The sequence below is a fragment of the Lathamus discolor genome, chromosome 2, assembly GCF_037157495.1.
Source record: "Lathamus discolor isolate bLatDis1 chromosome 2, bLatDis1.hap1, whole genome shotgun sequence".
NCBI classification, from domain to species: domain Eukaryota; kingdom Metazoa; phylum Chordata; class Aves; order Psittaciformes; family Psittacidae; genus Lathamus; species Lathamus discolor.
In genome coordinates, this window is record NC_088885.1 from 109,539,870 (window position 1) to 109,562,818 (window position 22,949).

The window sequence follows — 22,949 nt, forward strand, 5'->3', positions numbered from 1 at the left end:
AATTTATAGTCTGATAGTTATATCTTTTACAATGCAAAAGGAAGAAAATGTCAGGTTTTTGCTGATTATTATGTTATTATAATGATTAATTGCTCTTCAGAATTTGAGCTTTTTCTGGCTATCTCCAAGTTTTAGATATTTCTTTCTCCAACTTGACTCTAGCAACACGTTAAGGACTTGAAGAGAGGTTTTATTATTTTTTTTCTTTTAGCTTTAATTTTAGCTTTAAGACAGGAAAACCTCATGAGGAAGTTCACTTGATTGTAAACACAACCAGAAAAGGAGATCTTCAAAACCCAGAAAAATCCCTAATGAGTGGGAAGAATGCTCAAAACTGTTAATGTGCTGCCCTTGTCTCTGTCAGTAGCATGACAGCTTTATGTTCATTGCACTGAAAAAGCACGTGCCAGCATGATCAAATTACCCAAGCCTGGTGACCCATATCATGACCAGGATCAGACAGATGCACTTGAATGACTTTGTTCTATATGTGTTCCTCCCTGATGTCCTTCAGTGTTTGCCTTGTGTCAGACTGTGCTGGCTTCTAACAACACGAAAATGCAAATAAAATTAAGCACAGAAATGTGCACTGGATGTGCCCACCAGCCACGCCGGAGTTGGGGCATTCAGCCAAGGATAATAAGCCCCAGCGAACTAAGCTGTCCGTTGTAGGCTACTGAAGTGGGAGCTGAAATATTTTGCAACAGTGGTGGTTTTGAGGTTTATTTTGTCTTGGATTTGAGTTGTGTGTGGTGTGGTGTTGGATTCTTCCTGTTTGTTTGAAGGCAAATTTTAGCACATTCCTCTACAGGCTTACAGGAGTATTCAGGGCATGTTTCTGGACTTTCGCTTTATTCTGCTTTGTCATTTTCTGTTGGCAGGGCACAGTACCCATCTGGCACAACACTGGGCTTTGTACTATGGGTCTGAATGCTGAACTCACAGAAGACAATACTGTCTTTGGACTACTTTTCATTGTAACACTTTTTTATATTGTGTCTAGTCTAAAGGGGTACTTCAAACTGCCCTGAGGCACAGTGTTTATCAGAGGCACTTGCCTTTCTTTACCCAGCAGAGCTTTTATTTCTCTGCTGGGTCTTGGCAGACTCCTTTTCAACCCGTCTCAGCTCTGGCTCCTTTTCTGGTAAGTCCCCTTGGATTTGCCCGAGGGGATTGGCCTCAGAGTGGCAGAAACCTAAAGGCCTCATCTTCTCCTCTTGCCGCGACTCTTGCCTATGGTTTTTGGGAATCAAATTTAGCATGCTACTCCAGCCCCATGCATTATTGATGCATTGCTGTTGTGGCTATGCTGTCATACTCTGGGGTGAGGCCTGGGACAAGGGCAGCAGCAATATGGGGAAAAAGGATGGTGCAGCTGGTTTGGGGACACACCTCTTGTGAATGCAGCGTGCTACTTTTGGGGACAGCCCAGCCCCAAAGCACACTTGGCTTCCCATGCCTGCTGCAAGCTCCATGAATGCTGCTTCAACCAACATGGTGTATCCACAAGGGACTAACTGTTATACATCCCAAACAAAATCTCTCTTTCATCATAGCAGTAAGGATGAGCTATGTATAAGCTTCTCTGAAGGAGCTCTGGCGCTGAGCTCAGGACTACCCTACAGAACTCATCCCATGTCACACTGTCAGGCACTGCAGCACAGAAATGATGCAGTATGCTTGAGAAGTTCGTTCAAGATCTTTAATAATGTGCATCCTCCTTCTGCCAGTTAACGTATCCAATGCAGTGAGTGAAGCTAACAGATCATTTTGGATTAGCCAAAGAGCTGTCTCAAAGTCTCAGTCCCCTGTTGTATTTAGTTGTGGAAATCATGATGGCACAAACAGAAGTTTAAGTAATGCAGGATAAGAAGATGTAGTTGAACCCTTAAGGAAGGAAAGAATATTTTCATTTACAGGTTAATGGTAATAGCAACTCTGAGAAAATAAATTAGACATTCAGCTCTTCCCTGTCATACATAGTCAGATTTATTCCTAAGTTGAATGTTTTCAAAATTTCCAGTGGCATTACAGCTGTTCATTGAGGTATACTGTAGCACACAGTGACGATTTATTCCACAGCCATAAAAGCGGCAGTTTAAATGCAAACCTTCGGATGTTTCTTTGTCTAGGCTTTAAAATCTCTCTTTTCTTTTTTTCCCCATCATTACTTCTAGTGAAACAGTGATTGTAGCAATCAGTAAGCAAGGAGCCACCTCCTCCAACAGCTGCCAATATCCTAGTCAGTTTTATACAACGGATAGGAGGCTAAGATAAGTGGCCACCTGTAAAATGTGGTTCTAGATGCGTGCCAAGCTGGACAGTTGTACAGTCACAAACAAAAAGAAGAAGAAGGCAGCTGTGCTGACCACCCACGTCTGTAACAAGAGGGAAACATTTGCCCTCATGGGTGGAGGCCCTTGTTTCCAAAGTTGGGAAAAAGCTGTGCAACACTAATGCATATTGAAAATGAATTTTTATACCTTTTGTGGTGGCTTTCTGTGGCACTTAGAGCATCTGATCTGATATGTACTCTGGCTGCTACAGCAAAATCTTGATGCTGTGAGTAGCTGCAGCTTGTTATATTGCTCCCAGTATTTAAAAGGTGCCTGCCTCAGCGCTTGCAAATTTCTGTCTGGCAATATCTGTACACTGAATTTCATGATGTGCTGCATTCTCCTTGTGAGCTCAGCTAATCAGTGAACAGCAACAAGCCCCAGGTGACGTATTTGACTGGTTGCTTATCATGCATATGTGAATTTTGTATGTCACATACTGGCAGCAAACTGTTTAGAACGTATTCATAAAATACATTTTGAATTAATTCAAGAAATGCATTTCAGTCAATGCTGATCAGTTTACAGATCTGCAGGGTGGTGAAGTTGCTTGCATGCATCTGAAACATTATGTCTTTTGAATTATTCATTCTATTTTATCTTCTTTTTTACTTATTTCTGTATATTTTTATCCAATAACAGACAAGAACTTTTGGGTTTTTTCGAAGAGTTTCATGGTTAATGTTAGTTACCAAAATGCTGTAGCTAACCCTTAGTAATGGTCTCTTTTTCATCACTTTCTCTTCCTTTTTTTAAGTTGTTTGGAACACTGCTAATAATGATATCTAAAAACCTGCTTTTGCCATGTGGGATCAAATGGCATAAGGAGTCAGAGCGTATGAATATGGCTGCTGTATTGCACCATGCCCATAGTGAAAATGGCAAGAAAAGGCTCTATCTTGTGACAAGAATATCAAGTAATCGGCATAAGTTTACATATTTTTATTAGGCAGATAATTAGCAGCCAGGGTATTGTATGATTGGTATTGTAGAGATGGCCTAGATTTTATTACCGTATTGTACCATTCAGAAACAGACCCAGTTTCTGAACTACTTACTTAGGTGTGCAATTACACAATGGAATTGTCCTCCTAAAATACATTGACAATTACCAGAATTGTGCATGCCACTGGGAAATTGCTCATACTAATTACCATCATTAGCTACTTGAATACAAAATGTCTGCAAATGCTTGAGGAATTAGACATAAAATGAATTCTCTCATTTCAGGTCAGCTGTGTGTGTATTGCTGAAACTAGGGGACCAAGATTAGGCTTGTAATTAGGTTACAGATTTTTCTTTCAGATACCAACAAACATCTATGTGAGATCTACATTTTAAAATGGAAAATTTAGTTAATATTTTAAATTTTTGCTTTATAATATTTAGAGAGTATTAAGGATATTTCATTAAACATATTGAAGAACCACCCTTTCAATACTTTATCCACTGTTTAATTGTTTCAAAAGGGATATCCCCAAAATTAATTGTATTGCATAAAAGGCATGACATGGATCACTTTTTGTGACTCACATCTTTATAGGATGCCTGTGATTATGAAGACAGCACCTAGCCAGCATTTTCAGGTGATAAACCATCCCACGGGTGGAGGATTGTTTTTACACATTACAACCTTTGCTAGCTGACTCTAAGCATATATGGCAGGCGTACTACAGTTTGTACACTTCACCTATGGGGGAGGTTGGTTTGTTTGGGACTACTTGTACATCTTGTCTGTCAGTTGCGTTGGAAAGATGGAGAAAGTAATCACTTCAGAAACACAACTGTGGTTTTTAAACTTCTAATTTGACATCGGTCTTGTCAAGCTACTTCCCCAGCTTACATTTTCTCAACTTACAGCTTAAGGCAGGAGTAAAATTTTAGAGTACATCAAACCTCACGAAGTGCCCAAAGTTCTTAGGGTGGTTTCCCAGGTTAAAATGTTCTGTGAGTGCATTTTGCATGTTGTGCATAATCTGCCTACCCTATTGGCCCCTGCACCCTTGAAAGCTCCCTAAGAAGCATTCCCATGGGATAGGCACATACAATGGTGTCAGAGTCACAGCACCATCAGATCTGTTCAGTGCCAGGTTTTCTCAGAGAAATAACCCCTTAGAGGAATAGACCCCCTACCTTTCCCACCAACTGCATTGCAAGAAGTGGATGTTCAGCTAATGTGTTTGGGATCATTCAGCCAATATTAATACCAGGCTTCTTTCTTTACCTGCCTCCCAGCTGTTTTGGTGGTTTCTACATTCAACTCTGTAAGGACAGAGGGCTCTCCTCCGCTGTCATTTCAATGTTGTCATGTAGAAAGTCCCACACAGTGAGGGGCGTTGCTGGAGATGGTTGCTGCTACTGTCGGTACAGTGTAAAATTTTTCCATGCAGCTGTCTCTAAATAAAATGGAAGTTATTTTGCCATTCTGCTTAGGCACAGTTTACCAAAAACAAGATTTACAAAAAGTAAGTCCTTTCATTTCTTTTCTCTTCCTCCCACCAAATAAACAGGTGTGGCAATCCAAATAAAAGCGCTGACATTGTCCTTACTTTGTAACTATACAGAGACTGTGTAATGACTTGTTCAGGTCTTGCTGATCCAGTGAAAAATACCTGGTTATTCTTGCTCGTGGTGAGGCCATTTGGATTTCATAAAATACCTTTTTTCTTTCTCCTTCCCCACATCTCCCAGGATATCCAGTGAACACTCGCCGAAGCTTCAGATCCGGAGCCACAGTTACCTGAGAGCAGTGAGTGAAGTCTCCATCAACAGGAGCCTGGACAGCCTGGACCCAGCAGGGCTGCTGACATCCCCCAAGTTCCGCTCCCGCAACGAGAGCTACATGAGAGCCATGAGCACCATCAGTCAGGTGGGTGGCAGGCACCCATTGTGGCCTGGAGAGCAGCCACTGACTGAGCCTTTGCAATAGGAGAAACTTGATTTTGCTTAAAGTGGAATCAGGCCATTCCATGCCACACATTTTCATAATGTATTGAAGAAATCAGGAGTGTTTTCACACAGTCTTGTTTGTGAGAGGGTAACATTTGATAATGCCATAACCTGCCCTTTGCAAATAGATGAGTGGCATAACATGCAGTTTCTTTGAAGGAGCAGTCTAATTTTTTTTTCTTTATCCAAAGCAGGTGTTAATCAACAATGTCTTTAAACAGGGTTCTTTTAAGGATCTTGTGCCTGGTACCTCAAATCAAATTTTTCAGAATGCCTCCAAAAAAACCCAGTTCACAAGCTAAAGAAAAATTAAGTCTGTAGTATTCTGTATTTCACAATTCTATTAGTATTTTTTTAGACATTTTAGAGCTTTCTTTATGCTGTTGTGTATATTCTTAACCTTGGGCACCTCTGAACTTTTCACCTGTATAGTACAAGCGTTGCAGTATATATACTAAAGTGCAACGATCTGTTCGTATTTTTTGCTCTGAAATCCTATGAGACCTCTTCATGTTAATTCTAAACTAGAGGAAAAAATAAGCCTGCTGCAACACATTCAGTTTATGAGCTTGTAACGCATTCAGTTTATGAGCTTTAGCATCATAAAATAGCCTGTCCTTGCATAGATGTTTGTACAGTTGAGCTGGGCAGGAATCTGGATCTGGAAGAAATGCAGGCATGCCAGCACTCCACAGGGCAGTGGGCCAGTAGTTAATCTGCTAAATTCTGTAGCTTCCTGGTATGAGTTTTGGCTTGTTTCCTTAAGTAAGTGGATCATTTGGATTAATCATTTGGATAAAAGAACTTTCATACACTAGTCCAGAAGTGCAGCAGGCAGGATTTGTGGTGCCAGATGCTGCCCCCTTATTACTGGCATGTCAAGTCACTTCAATGTCAAAAAAAGTGTGTGGCATCTTTGATACCAGGACTTTAGCTATGGCCATAACAAATATATGTGCCATTCAGAATGGATCTGTAGTTTGAATTTCTGCAGTATTCTATATTTGAACACTGAAACTTCAGAATATTCACCTATGTATTTTATAGTGAGGCACTTTACATAGGCTATGGGCTGATGCTCTAGAAAGAGGGTCAGGATGTATCTAGGAGGAAGACCAATGAAATTCAAGTCTTTGAGGCAACTATATGAACATTAGGTTAAGCGATTTATTTAGTTTACACCTAACGCTTACACAAAGCTGTCTGCCAAAGAGTGAGCATCATTTAACAATGTGAAGAAGTTTGTTGTTTCGGTTATTTTTTTAAAAAAGCATTAATTCAGAGGTGTTTATTTGGGTATATGGCTATTCTGCACCATACTAAGATTGTTCTGTATGATATACTATCTACTACTTTTCCATGCTCTTTTGTCCCTTTAAAAACTATGTTCTACTCTGAGATTTCTCTATTCAGTGATGCATGCAAATGCTCAGCATAACATTTTTCTTGATAAAGTTAGTCTGGGAAAAGAATTTATAAGTTTTTTTCTACTACAGTAACATAGCCTTATCTTCTGCTGTCTTGGCCTTTGGCATGCTTGAAAACTAACAAAATCCTCAAGTGATGGTTTCTGTGTGCACGTTTCCTACAGTGATACTTATTGTGCTTTCATGCCAAGCTCAGTTTAGAAACATGCGCATCCATTAGCAGTGAAGCAAGGGTAAATGGTTTCCAGGTTTGTAAGACCTGCAGTAAGGCCACATGCTTTGGAATGTTTTGTAACCTGCATGAGTGCAAGGCTTTGTCACCACCTACTGTCTGCTCCACAAAGGGTCTAAGGATTCCCTTGCATCTCTTGCTTTCATTCAGAGAGGTAATTACACATTTTGCCTCTGCAGCAAACTTGGTCCCTTCTCAGCCTTCTTTTCCCAACTGTTTGTTGTCACTTCTGCCCTCGAGTTTCCCAGGCCTTCAGGTTTATCACTGTGATTGCCTGTGGGTTGCATTGATTGTGTATTGGTTAAACTGACCTTTGGGGTATTTTCCTCATTCCTCGAAGAAAGCATGAATGATTTTTGGTTTTCAATGTAACGATCATAATGACCAAAGGTTCAACCATTGCTGTGGTCCTAGGGTAACACAAACCAGATGCTGCTCATCAGACACTGTTCATGAGGAATCCCAGCTTCCCACCAGTCTCAGGAGAAACCAAAAGCCTGAAGTCGGATGAATCTCTGCCTAACACCTTTGTTTCCTCTTTTTTTTTTTTGCCCTAACAATTGTTGATTTGTACAATGGGATGTGTTTATGTGCCATTCACCCTTTCTTCATGTGTGAAAGGATCTTCTAGATGATACTGGCAATTGTGCCACCATAGCTTGTGAGAGTATGGGATGTACTGAACCTGCTCTGTGTTTGCCTGCAGGTGAGTGAGATGGAGGTGAACGGTCAGTTCGAATCCGTCTGTGAGTCAGTGTTCAGTGAACTCGAGTCTCAGGCAGTGGAGGCGCTGGATCTGCCCATGCCAGGCTGCTTCCGCATGAGGAGCCACAGCTACGTCAGGGCCATTGAGAAGGGCTGTTCTCAGGACGACGAGTGCATATCACTGCGGTCATCATCTCCCCCACGTACAACCACCACGGTGAGGACCATCCAGAGCAGTACTGGTGAGTAACAAAAGGAATATCCAGAGGGGTGGTGGAAGGGGAAGGTACCTTTCTGTGAAGTTCCGTCAGATCAACAATTAGCTCCTCTCCATCAGACACCAAGCCAACAAGAGTCTGTTTTTCACTAGGGAAATGGACAGACTTATCAGCCTAAAACTATGCACTGATCAAGTCTGATGCAGTTCTAGTGCCTCCTACATCCAATCTTTATTCTAGGCTAAAAGCATATAGAAGGGAAGTCCAGGGTCATGTCTCCTCATGTTCTCCTCCCCAAAAGGACAATCACAATTTGACAAGGCTGAACAAGAAGGCTCTGGTTTAGCATCTCTGCTGGCTCTTAACAGAGTACAGGTCCCACTTCTGTGTTTTCCTACGAAGATGAGGTGATCTTTGTCTTTTCTAAAAATTACAAGTTATCAAATGTGTTGTTTAATGTCTCAAAGAGACTGTTACAGCTCTTTAGGCTGTATCTCAGAGGTGAGAATGAGGAAGGGAAGAAGAGGTCTGGAGGTCAAAAGCTGCATGTTCACCTCCTGCTGTTATTCTTTCTGCAGCTGAAATTATTCAAGCCTTGCAAGAGAGGGAGGTTTTGCTCTAAATATGAGACTTAGAAACCCTCCTTTTAATGTTTGAGGTTGCTTTTCTTTTGGAAATAACCATTATGAATTAGATTCTGTCACCAAAAGCAGTGCTTAAGGGGAAGGAAAATCAAGTTGGAAACCAAAATCCAAATCTGCCTCGTCATTCAGGAAAGCAAGAGGCAGGAACCATTACATGTGTGTGCTCTTCCCTGTGGGAGGATGAGAAAGAGCCTCTTTCTTTTGACTTCCCTGCATCCATTCTACTGCTTTACACAAGCTTCATTGACTATTCATGTACTATTCCTATTCATGACTAATATTAACTATTATAAGTATTTCACTACACCTACTATTTCTTTTCCCAGTTAGTTACTTCTTTAATTTCTGTTTTCTATATACTAAAAACTTCTGCCCTTTTGTGTGTTATCTCAGAGGTGCAGTTGTTTATACCTTGTAAGTCCTTATCTCTCACTCCAGTCTTTTCTAAAGACGCTTTTCAGTTGCTTTATGACATCAAAGGACACTTTCAGTCCTTTTACCAAAAATGTTCAGCTGAAGTCATGATTTTTCTAAAAGTAACAAGTTTAAGTACTGTTGGAAATACATTGTCAGTACATCACAAACATCAAAGCTTTTTCAACAAATGATGCAGAACAGTTCTCATCGAAAGTTTAAAGGGGAAGTTTAAATTGGATATAAGGAGGAAATTCTTTCCTGTTAGGGTGGTGAGGCACTGGAATGGGTTGCCCAGGGAGGTTGTGAGTGCTCCATCCCTGGCGGTGTTCAAGGCCAGGTTGGATGAAGCCTTGTGTGGGATGGTTTAGTGTGAGGTGTCCCTGTCCATGGCAGGGGGGTCGGAACTAGATGATCTTGAGGTCCTTTCCACCCCTAACTATTCTATGATTCTATGATTCTACGAAATCACTAACCTTTAAGAAACAGTATTCATATGACAACATTTCTGCTACAAAAGTGGTTCTTGAGTGCATGCAGGGTTTGCACCACATCACAAAGACAGGATTTACATGAGGTGTATGTTACTTCATTGTATGGTGTTAGCTTATGTCAAACGTATTCTGAGGCAAAAGCTGAAGGATGAGAATTCTCAGGGATTTTTCAGTGTGCATTCACCTTTGTTAGACCAATTTGGGTATCCCAGAGTGGTTTATCAATTTTATGAGAACGGATTTGTTAACATTTTTCCTTTATAAAAATTACTTTAATCTTTAATTAATTAATACAAAATAGAGTATTTTTTTCTTATTTTCATATAAGATGTTGTTTCTGACACTCAGAAAAATCATGCCTGTGTTTGGGGATGATGATGTATAAATAGAGAAGGTTGGCTGTATGTGTCAACCAAAACCACTGGAAAACTCAGAAGAGGAAAACCATTATTGTAATCTGTCTCTTGTTTATGTTCCTTTTCTTGCAGTACAACCACAGACAGAGGCCTGGTCTCTTCTCTGGGTTGCTGGCTTTATTAAAAAATAATATGAACAAAGCTATGTTATTCAATAATGTAATCCAGTGGGTCTGTCTTGAGTTACTGTTTCTGTAGTCAACCCCTATAGAAAATGCAGATAGAAAAGTGATTTGCAGCTTTCTCTTTGGACATCCATAGAGACATTTAAAGACTGCTGTAGGTGTATATTTTCTGCCATGGGAATTTTACAGAATTATCTTTCTCAATTTTTAATTCTCAGGCTCCCAAGGGCCTATTTCTTACACTGTTAAGAGTTTCAGACAGCTTGTCTCTTTTACTACCTGACTTACATACCAGTATCCATTAAATGGGGATTAGAGCTGAATTAACTCCATCCAAAAGCATCTATATTGACTACCTTGCTGTTGCCTATGGCTGGCTCACAGAAGAGAAACATGAAAGGTATCATTGTTAGTTTCTGTTAATATCTGCTTCAATAAAATTGGAAATGGCACAACAGCTAGGAAGATGTGTAGACAGGAGAACAGTATATCATACTCCTCTCCACTGAGGTGATATTTCAAATGTTTCGTGGGAGACATAGGCGGTTATGATCTAAACTATGGATTTAATCTCCCCAAATGAGAGAGCTGTTCTTCTGCTCCAAAAACACCTTTGCCTGTTTAACCAAGCAGGATTCTTTTCATAAACATTAGCAATTCGCTCTGCGACCCGGCTTTTCATTCACTAATGCACAAATCTGTGATCATACACTGATACTGGGAATTTCTTTGACCTGGGCTACAAGCCCAGGAAAATGCCAACTTGATGATGATGGAAAAGACAAGACAGCTGCCTGTCCACCGGATTCAGAATTATTCCTCCATAGCAATGACCTATAGTTTTCCAAGGCATCTGGGAAAAAATATTAAGCAAGCACTATGGAGAAAAATCACACTTAACCTCTGCCTGTCAGCCTATGCTACAGTGGTTGCAGCCTCAGGTTTTAATTTCCTTTCTGCCACATAGTTTTGGAGGTTTGGTTCTGAAATTAGGATACATCTCTAGTGGCATAGCTGTTCAGTTCCTGGGAATGTTCTCAATATAACTATAAATCCAGTGCTGATATACTAGCTGTGGCACAGAGCTCAGCCACGGATGATTGCTCAGCTGGTGGCCTCAGCATATGACTGAAACCAAGCCCAAGTGTAAAAATGGGGTTGTAGGCACAAACCTGTTGTGATCAATGGGTTAAAATGTTATACTGAATGGGGAGAAAAATCCTAACCTCACCAAAGTGATGTTTCTGCGTGTAGCTGGAAGTTGAGTATTTAGGCAATCTTGTATGTGAAATCACTTTTTATCATCTTTTAAAATGAAGGATTTTGAAACGAAGGAGAGAAAATACAATCTTACCATTTCATATAAAAATGGAAATTAAGTGCTATGTCACAATTTCATCATGACTTAAAATCTAAGCAATTGAAGTTACATTCCCCCTTGTATTTGCTCACTCAGCATCATACCTGCAGAGGCAGGTGTACCCTGCACTGGCCAGAGGCCATTCCTTGGAGCAGACTGCAGGCTGTGAGCTACAGAAGCTCTGAAGTGCTGGCGTATGTTACACCCCATAGCCTACACTAAAAATTACCACCCATGCTATTTGGTCTCTTCAGAGGAATTTAGTGAGCTGTGAGTTATTACATTATGTGATTCCAGGTTATTTACAGATGCAACCATTATAGCTGAAATGCTTCAGCCAACAGATTCAGTCACTAAACAGGTAGCCTTTTAACAACTTTAGAAGTCTGTAAATAATTTCAATAAACTTACCACAGTAATTAGGAAGAAATGAAATTTTAAAGTAGTCTAAATAACATTTCTCCTACATTTCTTGTGTCTTTGTTTCTAAACCATATCTGTGCAGCCATGCACATTTCTTTGCTGCAAACAAACCTTATCACATTGTGAGGACTCTGGCATTAGCATATGCAGATACAAATGTATAACTGAGGCTGGATATGTTTAATTTGAAAATGGCATCTCTGTAGAAGATTTCGAGTAGTAACATCAGTAAAAGCTTTGTACTAGATTGCAGTGTTTTCTCCTTATCTATCCTCTATACAGTCAGGTAAATAGAAATATCAAAGTTATCTGCAGCAATGCCATCTGGTGATTTTTAATAATATTACACTTCTGCTTAAAAGCAAACCAAACAAAAATCCCAAGGAAATCGTGCTGTGTAGCCAGCAGGTTAGAAAAGGGCTGAGGGTTATCACAGTATATGCTAATTATGGTGCTTCTGCTGAGCAAGCTGTTTTCCTTCCGTTTGCTGGAACATCTGACTGAGAGAGGTCAGGTATTTTATGGAAAATCTCTAAGGGGCTGCCTAGCCAATATATATATCTCTTAAAAAAAGGAGGAGGAAAGAAAATGCAAACAGCTTTAAAAATAGACTTGTCCCTGGCAGAATTCAAAAATAAAATCAAATCCTGTGGAGAAGGGGAAGCTGTAACTGACTGAATGCCAGCTGTGTCTAAGCTCTTTTGAACTCCTCAGAGCTGTCCTTTCAGTGGCTGCTCTGTCCAAAAAGAAACAAGTAATTAGGATTTCAAACTTGATTTCCTGTCGAAGCTAGGGTTGGTTTCTGGACCTGTACCAAAATTACTATATTTCCGCAGAAGATCTGAAGCAATATAACTAAGTTAAGGCTTTCCTGCAGATGTTGAACCTTAAAATAGAATTGAAGAGTGTAAAAAAATGTTTGACAAAGAATTTACATGGTTCATTTCCTCTGTTTCCCTGAGTAATCCTGAAATGTAGTCCGGCTTTGGATCTGCTTTCAAATTGCTTAAACCAGCACTTAAAAATGTTTTGCTTTACTGATGAGGAGCTGACCTTGGAGAACACTGTTTCCAATTTCAGAGGCATCTGACTGTAGATAAAACAAGTTTCGCCTTGTCTATCCCAGAAGTCAGCTTTGACTATGAATGTTAAGCTCCACATCACACACACACAAAAAAAAAAAAAAAAAAAAAAAAAAAACCATGTTTATGAAGCCAGAGGAAGTTTTTAATGAGAGGAATTCACAACAGAGATCTTGCTGGAACATTTCTAACTTAAAGCATGATGCAAGGCACTCATAGAAATGGCTCCGAGTGGGTCAGGAGCAGGACTCAGGTGTGAGAAAGAGTTGGATATGGAAAGACTACCCAGACATTTGGTGAGTTGCATCAGGTTCATTTACATGTGGTATAGTTTATGCCAACTGAGAACAGGAATTGTAATGTTTGATAAATTCTATTTTACCTTTTGGATATAAAGTCTCTATGTCCTGAAGACACATGGAACTTTGTGGACTGAAAGACAGGGATTGCTGGAAGAAATGCACCATCCCCAGAAGTACCCAAGGCCAGGCTGAATCAGGCTGGTCTAGTGGAAGGTGTCCCTGCCCATGGCAGGGCGTTGGAGCTAGATGATTTTTAAGGTCCCTTCCCCAACCCAAACTATTCTATGATTCTATGTAATATTACAGAGACCCTACTTTAAGAATACTTAGTAGTTACAGCTGATTCACAACTTAAGTGATATATGGTGGAATATATTGCACCAAATTTTTGTCATCTTCCCTGGTACTGCTTTTTTTTCTCTGTGTAATTATGAATATTGAATTTAAACTGTTTGTTCCTATCTGAGACACTGCTCAGATCTGGAGAAAGACAACCTGTGGAATTCAGGCTGGAGCTTGGTCATTTTGATTTCGTTATGACAAGTCCACTTTCCCTCACAGCCCTTCAGGAAAGCGCTCAGTCCTTGCAATTTCAGGTAAGGCTCAAGGTGAGTTGCTGAGCACAGTGAAAGCTCAGAACTTTCTAAGGAGAAGAGGTGAGGCAAGGACTTTGTTTTGTAGGGTATGGCCTATTTTGTATTTCTACCTCTAAGAACGCAAAGCTTAGAGGAGTTCAAAGTGGTCACCAAAGTTATGAATGTGTTTCAAAAGCAGGAAATGAAAGACTTGTAATACTCCTTGGTATTCGATCTTTGGTTACTATTCTCATTCTTCATTTGCTTGATATGCTTCTAAATTTTTGGACTGAGACTCTTAGTGAGGTAAGAATATGAGAAAGATCTTAATCATCCAAAACTGTGATTTTAGAATGTTTTGAAGGAATGTGTTGTGTTACTTTGTTAATATTTCTAGAACAGAACAACTCCACTATTTTGTTCAGATAGCACTTGTATGGTTGGCTTCACCAGCCATCCAAATGATTTGGACCTTTCCAAGACTAAATATGGGTACATCACACTCTAGCCCTACTAACTGTGTCAATGTCCATGTGTCTCCCATGCTGGGAGTGCCGCTCTGGACACACACTGGAGATATGGTCTTACCAGAACTACACTTGCCTCAAACTGCCAGCTGTGCTTTGGCAAAGACTGCCTGGCATGCAGTCAGCAGTCTTCAGTGACACAATACGCTGCTGACTGCTGCTCAGCCTCCTGCTCTGCAGGACCCCACAAGCCTTTTCTGATGCTGGGAATAGGATGGCCATTAGAGCTGTAAATTTGACACTCTGAAATGGAACAGGAAATAACACGACTTTTCAGGAGAAGCTGATCTTTGACAGAAATCTATAGCATTCTATGAAAAGAACTTTTAAGTAGATTGCTCATCTAGTGGCAGCACAAATAAAGAGGATGGAGTGATTAGTTACAATAAAATGTAATGTTTCAGTATTAGTCTCTTAATTTCTTTACGGAGATGAAAAAAAAAAACCTTTTGCATATACATGTATGGAATGTGCTTAAATACAGTCAGCCATGAATTCATTTCCTTTGATTATACTGCACAAACTAAAGTGATAATCATTTCAGACTTATATAGTTCTCCCTAAAGGATCATTTTTGGAGTTGTGCTATGCTTTTGGTCCAGACCAGGTACGTGTGTTTTCAAACGCACCACTACCTGGACATTGTTGTAGGAGTGTCCAGGGCCCCAGTCAGGTGGAGACCCCTGGTATACTAATGCTCATTGATGCAAACAAGGCAAGTCTACCTTTTTGTCACCTTTTGTGACTTCAACAGCTTTGGCTCAGCAGCCTTCTTTGTCTGTGTTTCTGGGGACAATGTTTTCTGATTTCAGGCAGGAGTAGGAACCAACCGCTTTTGAAATATGCTTGCAATCACATTGCAAGGAAGCAGGTTTCTTGTAGCAGCACCGGCTTATTATTGCAAAATAATGGGTGGGATGTAGAGCAGAATATAAAATAAAGCCATGGCCTGCTTCCGCTTTCAAATTGTGGGAGAACAGCATAACCTTTATCCAAAATGTTGTTCTCAAGGACTGGTCATATCTCTAAAGCGACAGAACTCTCATCATTAGGGATACATTGTTCCTTAGCTGAGATGCCAATAACAAATGAAGGGCAAATAATTCAATTTTCATATTATGAAGAAATACAACAGACGTGAATCTTTTCTTTGTTCTGGCTTATTTCCAATGCAGTGTTTTTGTGATGGTGGTGACAGAAATGAGCTGAATCAGTAAGCTGAAGACATGCCCCAATTTATATAATGCGATCACATTTTCAGTAATAATTCCTGCCATTTTCCTAAAATAGACTAATGTGGTGGCTTTTAACTACAGTTATCTTTTGGGAAGGAAGACTTAGGCCTCTTTCCTGAAGGGGCTATGACTAATTAATACATCCAGGGTGTGAAAATAACTTGGGTTGTTCTTTTTACAGTATGCTACTGTCCAGTCTCTGCAGTGTGCTGCCACCCACCTGCAGTAAATTCTACGTCATTCCTTTAAAATAAACCTGAATATTTTGGTTGTTCTCAGATAGATACAATAATTACAAAGCTCTCTTGAACCATAGTGTATTCCAGGAAGTTACAGATGAGGTAATTGGTGATGATGGGCTTTTTAAAGTGACTGTGATTTTGGATTTAAAAATAAAAAACTGAGTGAGAATTTTTAATAAGTGGGTTTAATGAGTACAGCTTTTCAGGGTCCTTCTTGCACTACAGCAATTTGTTTGGAGCTGTTATATTTCATCATGTCAGTAATTCCCATTTCAGAGCTCAGAGATGATGTATTAGGTACTGGATCTAGTAAATAATTACACATTTTCATGCTTCCTAAATATGTGTTTATGCAATGGTCTAACAGTAATTGGCTCTTTGAAGCTATGGTAGACTATGGGGTGCACATATTTTTAACCACTTCTTGAAGCAGAGACTGCCTTTTTTCTCTAGTAATGCCACAGATAAACCCAATAGAAATGTAGTAGCAAAGACATCTGTAGATTCAAAAGAAAACAAAATACAGAAGCTCTGAAGTATACACATAAATGTGATTTACTCTTTATTTCTTGATATTACACCAGTCTTACTGCACTGCTCTTTACAATGCTCAATAACAAAGCACAGTGCAAGTCAAATACTGGAATCTGAACAACACCTAATTTTATTTTGCAGAGAGGGACAGTCTAGCTGCCATCACAGTCTAATACTCCCTTTTATCAGAAGCACACTGTAAGCAGATGCTGGTAATCTGTTCTAATGCCACAACCTTTGTCTGGCCTCTCAAGGGGGAAATGGATGTGTTGCTCTTTGGAAATTGTTTTCCCTTACTGAATTTGGCTTTGGTCAGACGGGAGAGCACTAAATTGCATTCCACTTAAAATGCAGTAAGCCATCTGAGCAGAGCAATTCCTAGTTGCTTTGATCAAGGATTTGAGTTAAGCTATCAGGGGAGGGATAAAAAAAAAAAAAAAAACAATAAATATCACAGAACCCTCTATTGTGACAGATCTCTTGCTTGTTCTGTTGAGAAAGACACCTACTTTTTGTCTGCACAGTTAAGATTATGGCGGCTTGATAACTGTTCTCTTTGCTATAATGGTTTTTAAATTATTTCTGTCTTTAGCTGAAGTAAAATGTAGATCTGAATCCCTCTGGAAAGGTTTAAATGGAAGTCAGAACATTGTAATAGTATAACAAAATAAATGCTGGCAGAATCTTTGTTTAAATAAAGCAGACTATTTCTGTTTTGAAATTCCTTTTTCTCAATTTAATTCTCTTCTGCTGAACCTTGTTAAGAGTCAAATAAAATGATGTACATCTGTGGCAGAAAAAAAGCCAGGGTCTTAGTAGACCAAAAATATACAAGCAATGAATAAAACCTAACCCATCCATGAACTACTAGCCCCAATCTGACTGCCTCAGGAACTCTTGAGAAAATCTGCCACTTTCTATTTTGCATGAAAGGGAATTTACAACCAAGTGACAAAATTGGTCACCTGGTGCCATGCCCTTACTCTGTCTTATCTCACAGAGTTCCCTGAACTCTTATGTGACATTTTAACATTTGCCTCTTTTTAATATTTTTATATATATATATAAAATTTATATAATTTTATATATATAATTTTTGTGTGTGTATATATATATATATATATATATATAAAGCATGAGAAGAAGGTATTCAGAGAGATGGAGGTGGGGTGAAAGGAAGAATTGCATCCTGGAGAAGAGAAGGCTGCATGGAGACCTCATAACAGCCTTCCAGTACCTGAAGGGGGCCCATAGGGGTGCTGGGGAGGGATTCTTCATCAGGGACTGCAGTGACAGGACAAGGGGTAATGGGTTAAAACTTAAACAGGGGAAGTTTAGATTGGATATAAGGAGGAAATTCTTTCCTGTTAGGGTGGTGAGACACTGGAATAGGTTGCCCAGGGAGGTTGTGAGTGCTCCATCCCTGGCGGTGTTCAAGGCCAGGTTGGATGAAGCCATGTGTGGGATGGTTTAGTGTGAGGCGTCCCTGTCCATGGCAGGGGGGCTGGAACTAGATGATCTTGAGGTCCTTTCCAACCCTGACTATTCTATGATTCTATTCTATCTGTGTTGCAAGCCCTGTTGGTGAAGTTTGCAAGGCTGCATGCTCTCGTCTAGGTGATGTGAGTTACTGTCTTGTTATGTATTTCAGAGAGAGCTGGCTCTGTCCTTACACATATTGCTTTAAGCCATCTCTTTCCCTCTTTGTAATGTTATTATGGGGAAGTCAGATCCTGTTAAAAGTGATGCTAATGCACTGCTAAGACTGAAATGCTTATTCCCTTTCAGAAAAAGGGAGATAAATAAGGGCAAGAAGTTGTTAGTTAAATTTTCCGATACCAACACTCACCCTTCCCTAATCTTCCTGTAGGACTTTATCTCCATTCAAAAAGCTGCATCAGGTTCACCTAAGAGTGTGCAGTGTTATTTTGTGCAAATGGATGGTTGTGTTTAATCATCTCACATCAGCTACTTGCTGGGCTAATGCTTGAACAGGTTCTCCTTGTCTATACACAGTCTATGCAGGCTGCAGCGCATCACATCTGTTCTGGTGTCATGTACTTCAACAGATTACACGTGGCATAATGAATAAGAACAACTTCCCATAATGTGATTTACCTTCCCAGTCATCATCCTTTCTGGACTTCAAATATGTGCTGCAGTCCTGAGACCCTTTTTCTGTTTCTGTCAGTGCTTACTGAGAATGTATGTCTCTCTTACAGAGCATGTACAACCAGGCTAGTTAAGAAGACTCATGCTGGGTACAAAGATTAGTTTTACGTCCTGTGAGCTTGAGTGGGATGGTTAAGTAATAGCTGTAGGGTGAAGCAGTACCGAGTCTGATTCAAAGCATGTGGGTTGATACATGTGTTCTCCATTGGTGCATGCCACCATGCACCAATGGAGAAAACATGTATCTGTAAAAAAATAGGAGTTAAAGCAGTTTTTACTCTTAATAATATACTTTTTTCCCTAGTTCAACATACATCCTTTCATTGAAGGGCAAAGAGTTTGATGGTTAAGAAAAAAGAGGTGAGAAGTGACAAAAGGAAAAGGAGAAGGACAAGAAAGAAACTGATTTTAAGGAGCAAAGTGGGTCCGGTATAGTTTCATAGAACAGAAATGTGCCCTCCACTTCAAAAATCATTAATTTCAACAAAATGTAGAGTCACTAACACCTTCCGCTGTGTGAATAGTTGATGGTAAGAAACAGAAGCATGGAGCTTTTAACCTGAGTTTTTCCAAAATGCTTTGTCTTCTCTTTATTCCTCCATCACGTATGACTTGGTGTGCTATCTAGCACATTTTGTTGATGCGATTTGATTCCCCGGTGTAGCCAGATTTTGACACTTATTTTAGAACCTGTTTTGTGGTTGTGATGAGTCTCCAGTTTCCCTGCAGGCATATAGATATAGAAGGATATGAGGTGGTCATCAGATTAATGACATCCAGAATCTGTTTATTGCATTCAAAAGGCTGGCAAAACTAGTGAATGGAAAATAATGAACATGACAGATAAGGGTAGGCAATAGATAGAAAGTTTAAATAGCTGTGGGAATTTGTGGGACTGCAGCAGCAGTGTTGGAATTTCATCGAGTGAAGAGTTACACTTTGCCCCATCTGTTTTTCAAATACATTTTTTAATATTTTAAGTACAATATTGCAGATCAGAGCAGTCTGTTAAATTGCAGAAGTGAGACAGATCTTTCTTTTCCTGCAGACTTTGCTCATCGAGGGTCTAATTGTAAAAGGTGCTGTGTCCTCAGCTGCCAGCATCATAGAATCAGCTCAAAATTTCCATATGCTTGGTGTCACAAAAACATCTGGCTCCCTCGTTTCACTGCATGTGCCTTACAACCAGAAGAGTCTGGGTCAGGAGCACGAATCTGTTGTAATCCAGTTTATGGTATTTTTTAAAAGATATAAATTTAAGAGTTTCTTACCCTTTTTCTGTTGGAAGCTTAAATCATGAAACCAAATCCTGCCGAATAATACAGAAATGGCTTGCAAAACATAATTTCTGGGGAAACTTTTCAAATGATAGGTTATTTTCCAGTCTGCTGCTAGAAAAGATGAGATCCTGGGAAATGTCAGTGGAGTAAATATTTACACTTTCCCTATGCTGTAGTAGCAGACAAATTTGCACAAGAAAAAAAGATTTTTACCCAATGTCAAGGTTTTTTCTGTCACATTCATAAATGGAAGAGACAGAATGGGTGCCTGTATCTTTCTTTTGACCCTCACAATTAGCAATGAGATCATGCTCAGCAGATTTAGATGGAGCAATACTGAGTGCCTCACATCTGTTGTCTATAACATCATAATGTGAATTGACCACTGGCACTGTATTTCAGATACATCTGCTAAACATTGATTAAAAGAAGACCACTCATTGCAAAACTAGTATGACTCCATTCAAGAGGGTATTTCTATTTGCACTGCAATCCTGTGCACTTCCTGCAAACCACCTGTGTTTTCTCCTCCTCAACACATTAAGTTTGGTACATGTGTGTCCTTTGCAGTGTCACCTCTAAAGAAGAGGCAAAAAACTAACTACCAGCTACTGCTGAGGAGGAGAGGAAGCCTTACTCCATCTTCAGAGAGCTGCCTCTTCAGCAGGCATGGAGTCAGAACTCTCCTAGGGTTACATTCTGGCCAGTGCCTTTGCAGAAGCACAAGGAAGAAAATCTTTTTATCCCAAACCAGAACCTGTGTAATTGCAGAATGTTGCCAGTTACTATTACTAATCTCCAAAAATAAACATTGTGGTTGTAGAACAACATCAGTGTGGTAATTTGCAACATGTGACATTAATCATGAGTGCAAGATTAGGCATACCCACCTGGTGTAGACTTCCTGTTTCAAAAAACACTTTTCTTTTTCTCGCTTTCAGTGTAATATGAACCTTTTGGGGGCATGAGGCATTGTCAGCTTCTGCTACTGCAGTGCACTGACTGCATTGGCAGCATCTGGCATCATCTTTTACATCTGATTCTTTTTCTCCTGAAGAGTCCATTATTGTTATTGGAGCATGACATTATGCTTCTTAGGAGAGAGAAAGAAGCCTAGGGAAATTATTAATTCAAGCTGTCAGCAGTTATCTAGCTCATTCATATTGTTATGAAAAACATTTCACTTGTAAAATAAAACCAGTGCATGTTTGCTTTTTGATAACGTAGCAGGAATAAGTGGGTATCTTTCTACAGAGGAAGTTTGCGGAGATTTTGCAAAATTGAAATTAGCATACATCTTCCTTAAAGTGCAGTAAGTGACAAAGTCATGGTTTTTCATCAAATAGGAGGAAGTTTCATTACTCAAAACAGCTTAAGTGAAAAGAAGTTCACATTGCAAAAGTGGTAATGTCATTAACTAGTTTTGTAGAACAAGGCCTGCAAATGCTTTGTGTGCTGCTGATGCACAAGTCATCCGCCAGTCAGCTTTCCACTATTCACTTCAGCTGCTTCGGGAAGCCAGGGACCAGGCTAGGAAAGCTAAGGCCCAGTTAGAATTAAACTTGGCTAGGGATGTTAAGGATAACAGGAAGGGATTCCATAGGTACGTAGCAAATAAAAAACAGACTAGGGACAACATAGGCCCCCTCAGGAAGCTATTGGGAGAACTGGCTACACAGGATTTGGAGAAGGCTGAGGTTCTGAATGACTTCTTTGCCTCGGTCTTCACTGGCAAATGCTCAGACCACACCAGCCAAGTCTTAGAAGGTAGACGCAGGGACTGTGAGAATGAAGACCTTGGGCCCACTGTAGGAGAGGATCTGGTTCGAGACCATCTTAAGAACCTGAAGATGCACAAGTCCGTGGGACCTGATGAAATCCATCCGCAGGTCCTGAAGGAGCTGGCAAATGAAGTTGCTAAGCCACTGGCCATCGTATTTGAAAAATCATGGCAGTCAGGTGAAGTTCCCGACGACTGGAAAAAGGGAAATATAACCCCCATTTTCAAGAAGGGGAAAATGGAAGACCCAGGGAATTACAGACCAGTCAGTCTCACCTCTGTGCCTGGCAAAATCTTGGAGCAGATTCTCCTGGAAGGCATGCTAAGGCACATGAAAAACAACAAGGTGCTTGGTGAGAACCAGCATGGCTTCACTAAGGGGAAATCCTGCCTGACCAATTTGGTGGCCTTCTATGATGGGGCTACAGAACTGATGGACAAGGGTAAAGCAGTTGATGTCATCTACCTGGACTTGTGCAAAGTGTTCGACACTGTCCCACATGACATCCTTGTCTCTAAATTGGAGAGATATCAATTTGATGGATGGACCACTCAGTGGATAAAGAACTGGCTGGATGGCCGCACACTAAGAGTTGTGGTCAATTGCTCAATGTCCAGATGGAGACCAGTAACGAGTGGTGTCCCTCAGGGATCGGTGTTGAGACCGGTCTTGTTTAGCATCTTCATCGCTGACATGGACAGTGGGATTGAGTGCGCCCTCAGCAAGTTTGCCTATGACACCAAGCTGTGTGGTCCAGTTGATACGCTGGAGGGAAGGGATGCCATCCAGAGGGGCCTTGACACGCTTGTGAGGTGGGCTGATGCCAACCTCATGAAGTTCAACCACGACAAGTGCAAGGTCCTACACCTGGATTGGAGCAATCCCAGGCACAGCTACAGGTTGGGCAGAGAAGAGATTCAGAGCAGCCCTGTGGAGAAAGACTTGGGGGTGCTGGTCGATGAGAAAATGAACATGAGCCAGCTTCAGTGTGCACTCGCAGCCCAGAAAGCCAACCGTATCCTGGGCTGCATCAAGAGGAGCGTGACCAGCAGGTCGAAGGAGGTGATCCTGCCCCTCTGCTCTGCTCTTGTGAGACCTCACCTGGAGTATTGTGTGCAGTTCTGGTGTCCTCAACATAAAAAGGACACGGAACTGTTGGAACAAGTCCAGAGGAGGGCCACGAGGGTGATCAGGGGACTGGAGCACCTCCCGTATGAAGACAGACTGAGAAAATTGGGGCTGTTCAGCCTGGAGAAGAGAAGGCTGCGTGGAGACCTCATAACAGCCTTCCAGTATCTGAAGGGGGCCTATAGGGATGCTGGGGAGGGACTCTTCATTAGGGACTGTAGTTACAGAACAAGGGGTAATGGGTTAAAACTTAAAGAGGGGAAGTTTATATTGGATATAAGAAAGAAATTCTTTCCTGTTAGGGTGGTGAGACACTGGAATGGGTTGCTGAGGGAGGCTGTGAGTGCT

At 40.6% G+C, this 22,949-nt stretch overlaps 1 protein-coding gene across 1 annotated transcript in view; it reads left to right on the top strand.

The window, feature by feature from the left end:
• The window catches only part of DLGAP1 (DLG associated protein 1), a 326,853-nt gene that overhangs the window by 224,044 nt on the left and 79,860 nt on the right, over positions 1-22,949 (top strand). The window contains exons 5-6 of the mRNA XM_065668051.1: positions 5,028-5,205; positions 7,651-7,891. Of these exons, the coding sequence (XP_065524123.1) occupies positions 5,028-5,205; positions 7,651-7,891 (419 nt within the window). The remainder of the gene's footprint in view (positions 1-5,027; positions 5,206-7,650; positions 7,892-22,949) is intronic.